Here is a 12,134-nt window from a genome sequence, read left to right as displayed (position 1 = left end):
GAGGATTCATTCTCCTGAAAGACAGCCTCACGCCGGCCTCCAAGACAGAGATCACAGGGTCACCGGATGCAGCAGAGATCCTCACAACTATAGTTATATTCTCCCTGTCAAAGTGGGCATCGAAGGCATTGAGCTCGTCTGGTAGTGAAGCATCACTGTCATTCGTGCTGTTGGGTTTCACTTTGTAGGAAGTATTGGCCTGCAAGTCTTGCCAGAGTTGACATGCGTCCAATGTTGCCTCCAACCACTCAGAATAATTTTCTTGGCTTTTGAAATTGCCCTCTGCAAGTCGTACTTGGTTTTCTTGTACAGACCCAGGTCGCCAGACTTAAATACAATGAACTTCCTGGTTCACCCTCAGCTTTTGGTTTGGGAATGTTTAGTTTTTCGCAGGCACACACTCATCCACACAGGATTTAATGAAGCCAGCAACAACTGTGGCATACTCATACAGATTTGAAAATGAATCCCTGAATACAGTCCACTGATTCAAAGTAGTCCTGTGCTTCCCTTGTCCATACCATCATGCTCTTCACAACTGGTGCTGCAGTCTTCTGCCTCTGCCTATACTCAGGGAGTAGAAGTATAGCCAGGTGATCAGGCTTTCCAAAGAGCGGCCATGGAATAGCATGGTAAGCACTTTTAAATGTGGTGTAACAGTGGTCCAGTGTGTTGTTTCCTCTGCTACTATAAGTGATTTGTTGATGATGATTAGTGATTTTTGAAGCTTGACTGGTTAAAATCCCCCAGAATGATGGGGAAGGCATCAGGTGTGTGTTGTTTCATGCCTGTTGATCACATCGTTCAGAATGTCTAGAGCCTGCTTGACATTGGCCTGAAGTGGAATGTACACCAATACCAAAACAATTGCTGAAATCTCCCAAAGTAGGTAAAATGGACGACACTTCATTGCGAGGTATTCCAGGTCTAGTGAGCAGGATTGGGACATCACTGACACATTTGTGCACCAAGAGTTAGTCATGAAGCACACACTTCCTCCTCTGCTTTTGAAAGACTCAACACTCCTATCCTGGTGGTGTATAGTGAACCCGTCAATCTGAATTGCTGCGTCCAGTATAGAAGGAGTTAACTAGAATTCTGTGGGGGGCGGGAGGATGCAAGCAGCCCTAATATCACTCTGAGATCTTCAATTTTATTTACCAGAGACTGTACGTTTGCCAGCAAGATAGTCAGTATTGGGAGTCAAAAACCTCGGTTTTTTAAATGCACTAATAGCCCAGAACAGTAGCCTCGTTTTCCCCAAGGCCACCTTGCGAGAATACTGCATCGGCCACAGTCAGAATTATTTCCTTCAGTTTTAAGTAGCAATAGTTTGTTCAATCGCATTAAAACATCGTTATTAACCGGATAGACCCAAAGAGATGCACCTGAATTGATGGTCAGCAAGGAGATGCCCAATATCCTCTCCACCTCCAATTACAAATTGATTATAGAGAAAGAGGGGTGATCAAAAATGAAAAGTGATTTTTTACTCCTTTGTGTAACTTTAATGTCAAAGTTATTATGGTATTCACAACTAAAAATAAATATATAGACTTACAATAGGAAAAGGAGTTTTTTGGTGACAAGGCAAACCTTTGCTTCATAGGTTAAAATAGCTTGGTGTATAGGTAATATAGTTTTTTAAAGTTCATGATCTAACTTGCAACTGACCACCAGGAAAAAAAAATTCAAAAACCCATTCACATTCTGTAAGAAACAAATGATTTAAATACTTCCAAGGTATTCATTTTAAATATTTTAACAGCAGACAATGATTGCTTCATTCTGGCTTATGATTCAGAATAATCAGGCATTTCACTACTTACAGTATCTGCGATATGTAAAAGACGCAATGACTGTGATCAAACAGCCCCTTGACATTCACTGCCCAGAATCAGACAGTAAATATAAATGCCTTGGAAAGTTTGTGAAGGACAACCCTAACCACATGGCACCATACTCTAGCATAAATCACCTTGAGGAGAAGGCAAGCTCATTAAGCATTCAACTTTGTGAGCATTTTAATAATTGTGTGCTGTTGTAGAATTAGAAATCATCATCATAAACAATCCTTACGATACATTACTGGCATGGTCAGAATTTGTACAATCCAATCAGTGAAATGTTAGAGGAGGTCATTTTATTTAGAGATACAGCGTGGAGCTGACCCCTCCGGCCCAACAAGCTGAAACACCCAGCAACCCACTTATTTAAACTTAGGCTAATCTCAGGGCAATTTACAATAACCAATCAGCCTCCGAGCTGATATGTATTTGGAATGTGGGAGGAAACTGGGGCACCCGGAGGAAACCCACATACTTATGGGAAATACACAAAAACTTCTTACAGATGGCGCCGGAATTGAACTCCAAGCCCTGAGATGTAATAGCATCCGCTATCAACTATGATACTTTAGTGCCTCAACTATTAGTCATCAACCATCAGAAATTAACAAAATATAAATGAACTCAAAAATCTTAACAACTTCACTGTTAAGTTTACCAATTTATGATTTTTGTTGCTTATAGTGCACAACTGAGGGCAACATCACACAACTTCAACAACATAAACCAATTGCAGGAAAAATAAGTATCCTCAATAAAATTACAATTTAAAATATAAGCTTCTAGTTTCAAATTATTCTTGAAATTATGGATTTATTCTGTTATCTTGAACTGCAGCTAATCATAATCAATGCTGTGAATTTTTCTGAGAACCTTATCTCAACAGTGTAAATCATTCATGTACTCACTCTTGCACTCAATGAACTGTTGGAATAGCTCAGAGCAGTCCCCTCCACTCTTTAGTAGAAAGTGCTCTATTAGAAAGAAAGAATCTTCCATTAAGTGACACACACAATTCAGAACCTCACACAAATGGATAAAGTATTTAATGAAAGTATATCCAAGTACTTCCATTAAGTACCTGGATAAAGTTTCTCGCCGAGCAAATGTGAATGACTGCCTTCATAGAATCAATAACGTAAACAGATAATTTTTGTCTGACAATATCCAATGAGATTCATAAAACTATGAATATAGAGTGTATAAAGCATCAGCAAAAATCCACTTTTAGGTGGAGGTGCATACTAAATTCACACACCTTACCTACAATTGACAAAGTAATGTTAAGAGTTGAAGACTTAACAGTCTCACCCTTACATAAATGTATTTTTTGACTGAAAAGATGGCCATTTTGATTTTAAACCACCTCTTCATTTTGTCTGCAACTACCTGAAACTGCACCACTGGTATAGTCAATGCAGACCTTAAATAAATGATTACACAATAGCTTAAATTCTTAAATTACTTCATAAAAGACTCTTGCAGTTCTTAGAGCACTTATCTTGTATCCTAGGATGTATCTCAGCATCTAATACTCATCTGAATAAAATGCTTTACGTCTATCATAAAGACAATATAGCCAAAGAATAAAAGCAGATTGCTGTTTTAGAGTATTTGTAAAATATCAGACCTAGAATTAAAACTCAACCAAAATGGGATGAAAACTCCTCTTTTTGAAGGCTGAAAGGGATCTTTACAAAATTAAAGTGAAAATCTCAATCTAGCTGTCCCAGGATCCAAAGTACAAATCAAATCACATTTTATATTTGGTTATTGAAATAGCACAAAGCTTACAAAGAAAATAAAAATTCTATGGTGTGCATTACTCTGAGAATTGTGTTGCAGGTCACAGGTGTTAAGGTTATATGATGTAAGAGATCATTGTATACCTAGACTTAGTCCAAGCAAACAGTAAATCTCTGAAATAATAGTGTTCCAATCTCCTGTACTTCACTTTCTTTCTTCAATGAAGACAAAACTGACTACATTTTAAAAATTAAATTTCACTCATATCAATAACAAGATCAGTAAATTTTTCAATTTTCATTAATAGTTTCTGAAAAGTTGCATTGGTACACTACCTTTATCTGTGCTTCCATTAATTTTAGATAATAAGTCATCAACTTGGATTCCTATTGTTACCAAAACAAAAAATTCACTTTAGTTCTAATAATGAGTGGTTGTTTTACAGCAACATCATGAAACAAACTATCATTTTAATAACTATATCTAATGGCATTGTAAGGCTTACATTCAAAAGGGCAAATCCACAATTTTTGTCATTAAACACTGGCTGAAGTTCAAAGAGAAATGATAAAAATGTCCAGAATAAAACCTAACTGCATCTTAGTTTTTATGTTATTTCTTTTCAATATAAGAAAAAAATTAGAACAAGTTTCAAACTTGCCTTGTTCAATGTGTTCAAGAGTTCAGTAACACACACAAAATACTGGAAGAACCCAGCAGGGCCATTTTGGGCCAAGACCCTTCGGCAGGACTGGAGAAAAAAAAGCTGATGAGTAGATTTAAAAGGTGGGGGGAGAGGATAAAGAAACACAAGGTGATAGGTGAAACCTGAAGGGCAAGGGATGTTTTTTTTTCTCTCTGGTCCTGCTGAAGGGTCTCAGCCCAAAACCTCAATCGTACTCTTTTCCATTGATGCTGCCTGGCCTGCTGAGCTCCTCCGGCATTTTGTGTGTATTGCTTGGATTTCCAACATCTGGAGATTTTCTCCTGTTTGTCAAGAGATCGGTAATATGTTTAAATACTTTTTCCATTACTGTTATCAAAAGATCTTTTCCTGGGTGCTTAAAGCAGAAATGAAATACCATTTTACTCATAATACAATTCAAAACTATTTAAAATTTATCAAAAGGCAGAAAGAAGCAAGATAAACAGAATCAAATTTGGACTTCAAGAATAAAAAAAGTTCAGAAATTCAGTAAAAACAAATTTCGTTACATCTGGTTGGTTCTCATGCAAAGTCATCAATCTAAAGCATTAACTGTTTTCCTTACACATGCTGAATGATTCACTGCATATAGCACTTGCTATTAATTAATTCTAGAATTCCACGTGCAACTTAAATGCAGATATATAATATGGGATTTTGGAAAATAGCATACAAAACTGAAGCTGAACGACTTAGAGAATCTACACCATTCACAACTGAACGTTAATACACACATTTTAAAGATAAGGTAAAGCCAAGTTTTTAGAATTGCATCTGCACTCTGCTGAAAATCTTAACACAGTAAGAAATTAGTTATTATATTGCGGCAAAGTTGAGCAGTCTCAATAGTACCTTTCTAAGTGAAATAGGATAAATGGAAAGAAAACAAATGTGGGAAGGAGGAAGGGAGTAGAATCAATAGAACAGTTGTTTACAAATTCTAGTATGGTGACAAAAAGCTAAATGATCTCTTTCTGTACTGTAAAATTCTATGATTTGGGTTATGCAATGAGCTGTGCAGCCACTAGATTATAAGTTGCTTTTTATTGAGAGATACAGCACAGTAACAGGCCCATTCAGTTCAACGAGACTGTGCTGCCCAATGACACCCATGTGACCAATTAACCTGCTAACCCGCACATCTTTGGATGGTGGGAGGAAACCGGAGCACCCGCAGAGTTCTGGGAAGAACCTCTTACAGACAGCAGGAGGAACTGAACCTGGGTCACTGGTGCTGTAAAGAGTTACAATTAAAAGTTACACTACCATGCTACCTGTACTTGTATTATTTTGTATTCTGATTATGCAGAGACTAGTCATTCTGAGAATACAAATTCAATTTCAATCTGGATAGTTAAAGAAGTTGAATTTACTTTTTAAGATGATGCTTCGTTTCTCTTATTAACAGCCTATAGGGAAAGAAACTTCCAGCCTAACCAAACTCTGACTAGAAAACTACTTAATAGAACAACAGACACAAAATGTTGGAAGAACTCTGCAAGTTCCAATCAGAGACCCTTCATTAAGACTGGAATGGAAAGGGGCAGAAGCAAGAAGGTGGCTTATTCCTATTCTGAGGCTAAGGGGTGGGAGTACAAGCTGGCAGGTGATAGATGTGATGAGGTGAGGGGGAAGGTGGGTAGCGGGGGCGAGGGAAAGAACTGAGAAGAAGATAGTGAACCATAGAAGAAAGGGAAGGAGGGGAACCAGAGAGAGGTGAAGGACAGGTGAGAAATGGAAAAAGAGAAGAGGTGAAGACCTCACTGGACCCCCTGCAGTTCGTGTACCGTCCCAACTGTTCAACAGACGATGTCATTGCCATCACCCTCCACCTGGCCTTAACCCACCTGGACAAAAAAGACACGCATGTTCGAACGCTGTTCATAGACTTCAGTTCGGCATTCAACACAATCATTCCTCAGAAACTGATTGGAAAGCTGAGCCTATGGGGCTGAACACCTCCCTCTGCAACTGGATCCTAGACTTCCTGACTGGGAGACCTCAGACAGTCCAGATTGGAAGCAGCAGCTCCGACACCATCACACTGAGCACAGGGGACCCCAGGGCTGTGCACTCAGTCCACTGCTGTTCACTCTGCTGACCCACAACTGTGCTGCAACACACAGCTCGAACCACATCATCAAGTTCGCCGATGACACGACCATGGTGGGTCTCATCAGCAAGAACGATGAGTCAGCATACAGAGAGGAAGTGCAGCAGCTAACGGACTGGTGCAGAGCCAACAACTTGTCTCTGAATGTGAACAAAACAAAAGAGATGGTTGTTGACTTCAGGAGGACACGGAGAGAACACTCTCCGCTGAATATCGACGACTCCTCCTTAGAGATCGTAAACAGCACCAAGTTTCTTGGTGTTCACCTGGCGCAGAATGTCACCTGATCCCTGAACACCAGCTCCATAACAAGGAAAGCCCAGCAACGTCTCTACTTTCTGCGAAGGCTGAGAAAAGTCCATCGCCCACCCCCCATCCTCACCACATTCTACAGAGGTTGTATAGAGAGCATCCTGAGCAGCTGCATCACGACCTGGTTTGGAAATTGCATCATCTCGGATCGCAAGACCCAGCAGCGGGTAGTGAGGTCAGCTGAGAAGATCATCGGGGCCTCTCTTCCCGCCATCACAGACATTTATACCACACGCTGCATCCGCAAAGAAAACAGCATTATGAAGGACCCCAGGCACCCTTCATATAAACTCTTCTCCCTCCTGCCATCTGGAAAAAGGCACCGAAGCATTCGGGCCCTCACGACCAGACTGTGCAACAGTTTCTTCCCCCAAGCCATCAGACTCCTTAATACCCAGAGCCTGGCTTGACATCAACCTACTGTACCCTCTACTGTGCCTACTGTCTTGTTTATTATTTATTATTATTTATTGTAGTGCCTGCACTGTTTTGTGCACTTTAAGCAGTCCTGGGTAGGTCTGTAGTCTAGTGTAGTTTTTGTGTTCTTTCTTACAAAGTTCAGTATAGTTTTGTATTGTTTCATGTAGCACCATGGTCCTGGAAAATGTTGTCTCATTTTCACTATGTTCTGTACCAACAGTTATGGTTGAAATGACAATAAAAAGTGACTTGACTTGAAATTACAGTAAGTTGGAGGAATTGATGCTCATGCCATCAGATTGGAGGCTACCCAGATGAAATGTCCTCCAACCTGAGGGCGACAGTAACCTACCTCAACAACTACTGCCCAGTGACACTGACCTCAAGATCAATGAATTGCTTTGAGCAGCTGATTATGGATCGCATGAAATCCCAACTTTCTGCCACACTGGACCCTTTCCAGTTCCCTTATCACTCAAATTGTCCACTGATATAATACCATAGCCTCTACACTCCACTTCATCCAATCCCTCATACGCCAGCTTTATCAACTTCAGCTTGGAGATTAATATCATCATCCCTGAAAAGCTGATGAGTACACTGTCCTTGTTGGGTTTCAACACTTCCCTCCGTAAATGGACCTTGGACTTCTTGACAGAAAGACCACAGTCAGTCCGTGTTGGCAGCAACATCTCTAAATTATTTCACTGAGCACAAATGCCACAGGGCCGCATACTCATGGCTGCACTGCTAGGTCCAATTCAAACTGAATCATCAAGTTTGCTAATGACACAACAGTGGCTGACTTTATCGACAATGACGATGAGACAATTTACAGAGACGAGATAGTGTGTCTGGTAGAATGCTGCGAGCACAACAACTTGAGTTTCATCATAGACAAGACCAAAGAGACAACAGTGGTCCTTAGGAAGGTCCAGGCTGACTACTCCTCACTACACTTACATGGCCTTCTCTACTTTGGTGAGACCCGACATAAACTAGGGGACTGCTTTGAGGAGCACCTTCACTCCATCCACCAAAAGCAGAATTTCCCAGGGCCAACCATTTTAATTCCTATCCCCATTTCAGTACTGACATGTACCTCCTCTTCTGTCACAATGAGGCCACTCTCAGTCTAGGTAGTTTCCCGACTAGGTAGTTTCTGAACTGATGGCATGAACATCGATTTCTCTTCCTGGTAACTTTTTTTCTGTTACCCTCCCCTTCCCTCTTCTTTCATTCTGCACTTGGCCTCTTACCTCTTCTCCTCACTTGCCTGTCATCGCTTCTTGCCTTATTTCATCTTTCCTTTGGTCCACTCATATCAGATTCCTTCTTCTCCAGCCTTTTACCTTCCCAACCACCTGGCTTCAGCTATCACCTTCTAGCTAGTCCTTCTTCCCTTCCCCCCACCTTTTTATTCTGGTGTCGTCCCCCTTCCTTTCCAATCCAAATGGGATACCTTTCTCAACCCAAAATGTTGACTGTTTATTCATTTTAGACAATAGACAATAGGTGCAGGAGTAGGCCATTCGGCCCTTCGAGCCAGCACCACCATTCACTGTGATCATAGCTCATCACCCACAATCAGTACCCTGTTCCTGCCTTCTCCCCATATCCCTTGACTCTACTATCTTTAAGAGCTCTATCTAACTCTTTCTTGAAAACATCCAGAGAATTGGCCTCCACTGCCTTCTGAGGCAGAACATTCCACAGATCCACAGCTCTCTGGGTGAAAAAGTTTTTCCTCAACTCCATTCTAAATGGCCTACCCCTTATTTTTAAACTGTGGCCTCTGGTTCTGGACTCCCCCAACATCGGGAACATGTTTCCTGCCTTGAGCGTGTCCAATCCCTTAATAATCTTATATGTTTCAATCAGATCCCTTCTCATCCTTCTAAATTCCAGTGTATACAAGCCCAGTCGCTCCAATCTTTCAACATATGACAGTCCCACCATCCTGGGAATTAACCTCGTGAACCTACACTGCACTCCCTCAATAGCTAGAATGTTCTTCCTCAAATTTGGAGACCAAAACTCACACAATACTCCAGGTGTGGTCTCACCAGGGCCCTGTACAACTACAGAAGGACTTCTTTGCTCCTATACACAACTCCCCTTGTTATGAAGGCCAACATGCCATTAGCTTTCTTCACTGCCTGCTGGACCTGCATGCTTACTTTCAGTGACTGATGAACACCTAGATCTTGTTGTACTTCCCCTTTTCCTAACTTGACACCATTCAGATAATCTGCCTTCCTGTTCTTGCCACCAAAGTGGATAACCTCACATTTATCCACGTTAAACTGCATTTGCCCACTCACCCAACCTGTCCAAGTCACCCTGCATTCTCATAACATCCTCCTCACATTTCACACTGCCACCCAGCTTTGCGTCATCTGCAAATTTGCTAATGTTACTTTTAATCCCTTCATCTAAATCATTAATGTATATTGTAAATAGCTGCGGTCCCAGCACCAAGCCTTGCGGTAACCCACCATTCTGAAAGGGACCCGTTAATCCCTACTCTTTGTTTCCTGTCTGCCAACCAATTTTCTATCCATGTCAGTACCCTACCACCAATACCATGTGCTCCAATTTTGCCCACTAATCTCCTCTGTGGGACCTTAACAAAGGCTTTCTGAAAGTCCAGGTACACTATATCCACTGGCTTTCCCTTGTTCATGGTTACATCCTCAAAAAATTCCAGAAGATTAGTCAAGCACGATTTCCCCTTCATAAATCCTTGCTGACTCGGACCAATCCTGTTACTGCTATCCAAATGTGCCGTTATTTCATCTTTTATAATTGACTCCAGCATCTTCCCCACCACTGATGTCAAGCTAACTGCTCTATAATTCTCTGTTTTCTCTCTCCCTCCTTTCTTAAAAAGTAGGATAACATTAGCTACCCTCCAATCCACAGGAACTGATCCTGAATCTATAGAATATTGGAAAATGATTACCAATGCGTCCACGATTTCTAGAGCCACCTGCTTAAGTACCCTGGGATGTAGACCATCAGGCCCAGGGGATTTCATAGATGATGTCTGACCTGATGAGTTCCTCAAGCATTTTGTGTGTGTTACTCTTTCCTTTTTGTCTATTAACCACCTCTCACTACATGCCTATAAATTATCTCCAAAGTAATAAGTTGTAACATCGTATAATCATCATCCATCCACCACCTCTAAAGCTATTACTATCAATACTTTAGGACGTATATCAGTGGATCCTTGAGATTTATTTGTTTTCTATTTCATCAACTTTTTTGGTACATTTTGTTTTAGTGATACCGATTTTAATAATTTTCACAGACCTGTAATTCCCTAATATCACTGGCATTTGTTATTTGTACCTTCTCTGAAGACAGGCACAAAAAGTTTGTTTCTGCACTTCCTTATTCTCCATTATAAATGTTGTGCCTCTGTAAATAACTGAAATTTTCCTATTATCAGCCTTTTCCTTTATATATTTTATATTTGAAGCACCTATCGAAGCTCTTCTAGTCCACCTTATGTTTCTCACCAACAGCATTGTCAACAATACCATCTTCCTTAGGGGGCTAGGAAAAGAAACGATGATCAACAGTTGATAGGAATAGGACTGAGGCTTCAGGAGGGGTAGCATGGTCAAGCTCAAGCTGAGTTCAGAAACAGCATAAAGGGAAAATGGCAAATGGATTGTAACACACACAAAATGCTGGAGGAACTCAGCAGGAGAGGCAGCATCTATGGAAAAAAAAGTACAGTCGATGTTTTGCGCCGAAATCATTTGGCAGGACTAGAGAAAAAAGCTGAGGAGCAGATTTAAAAGGTTGGGGGGCAGGAGAGAGAGAAACACCAGGTGATAGGTGAAACCTGGAGGGGAAAGGATGAAGAAAACAGCTGGGAAGTTGATTGGTGAAAGAAACAGATGGCCATCCTCCAAGCACTTTGTGTGTGTTCCTCAGATTTCCAGCATCTGCAGACCTTGTCTTGCTTGAAAATGCTGGAGGAACTCAGCAGGCCAGGCAGCATCTATGGAAATAAGTGTATGCAGTAGCTGAGGGCACTGTAAGAGTTGTAGGAAATAGTAACTTCCAGCTTTTATCTGGAAGGTTTTTGGCTAAAAACTTTGTGTGTTCAATGCAAGGATTGTGAACAAAATAGATGGTGAAAAGTTAGGGGTGATAGTGGGTAATAGAGTAAGAACACAGAAATGGGACTTTGTAACCAGTTTCTCTTGCAGTGCAACACACACAGAATGTCGTTTAGGCCCGAAACTTCGACTGTACTCTTCCATAGATGCTGCCTGGCCTGCTGAGTTCCTCCAGCATTCTTGGGTGTTGCTCCGATTTCCAGCATCTGTAGATTTTCTCTTGTTCGTAAACGGATTATAAAATGATGCAGGATCAGGGTGAGGGCTTGACAAAAGGCTAAGGGGAGGGAAACATTCATACTTGATCAGCATGGGGAATGATGAAAAGTGGCAAAGATAGGTAACTAAATGATTCTGATTTTGGTACTAATATCACCCATAAGCCTCTTGCAGGTGAAGGTAAATTACATCAGGAACACAACCTACAGTAGAAAATATTTATTACCTTTGCATTTAGAAATATCTTAAAACAATGAGTAGTTTAGAAAGGTGAAAGCAGAGCTTGACAGTAATTTCTGTGTTCCAGGTGGATCTGATGGTGAACAGCAAACCCAGTCTTCTACCATATACTATTAGGCTGCATTCCTTGGACTTGAGGAAGGGAAGATGAGGGTTACTCCAAGACAGCAGCCATGATGGTTTTAATGAAGCTCAAAGGTGATTGAGAAATATTACAATAAACAGTGCAACAGGAAATTTGGCAGGGCAGGTGAATTGGGTGGGACCTTTTATCTTGTGGATGAAACAAAAGGAAGGAACAAGGAAAGGAGAAAGGGGATGTGGTGAAAAACAAAACAGTAGTTGTCGTAGATGATCCAGTCTGTGATGAAAGAAAATAGCAAGGTTACGTG

At 40.9% G+C, this 12,134-nt stretch overlaps 1 protein-coding gene across 11 annotated transcripts in view; it reads right to left on the bottom strand.

Annotated features, from left to right (window-relative positions):
* slmapa (sarcolemma associated protein a) overlaps nt 1-12,134 on the bottom strand; it is a 196,152-nt gene that overhangs the window by 85,308 nt on the left and 98,710 nt on the right. For 8 of the 11 annotated variants that reach the window (XM_072280435.1, XM_072280436.1, XM_072280437.1 and 5 more), the window contains exons 12-13: nt 3,929-3,979; nt 2,756-2,821 (exon numbers count right to left, since the gene is read on the bottom strand). The exons of 2 other annotated variants lie outside the window; for them this stretch is intronic. In XM_072280435.1, coding sequence (XP_072136536.1) covers nt 2,756-2,821; nt 3,929-3,979 — 117 coding nt within the window. The remainder of the gene's footprint in view (nt 1-2,755; nt 2,822-3,928; nt 3,980-12,134) is intronic. One more of the 11 variants, XM_072280444.1, reaches the window with a different exon arrangement.

Source organism: Mobula birostris, chromosome 16, assembly GCF_030028105.1.
Source record: "Mobula birostris isolate sMobBir1 chromosome 16, sMobBir1.hap1, whole genome shotgun sequence".
In the NCBI taxonomy this organism is placed as follows: Eukaryota; Metazoa; Chordata; class Chondrichthyes; order Myliobatiformes; family Myliobatidae; genus Mobula; species Mobula birostris.
This window is presented reverse-complemented; position numbering and strand designations above follow the sequence as displayed.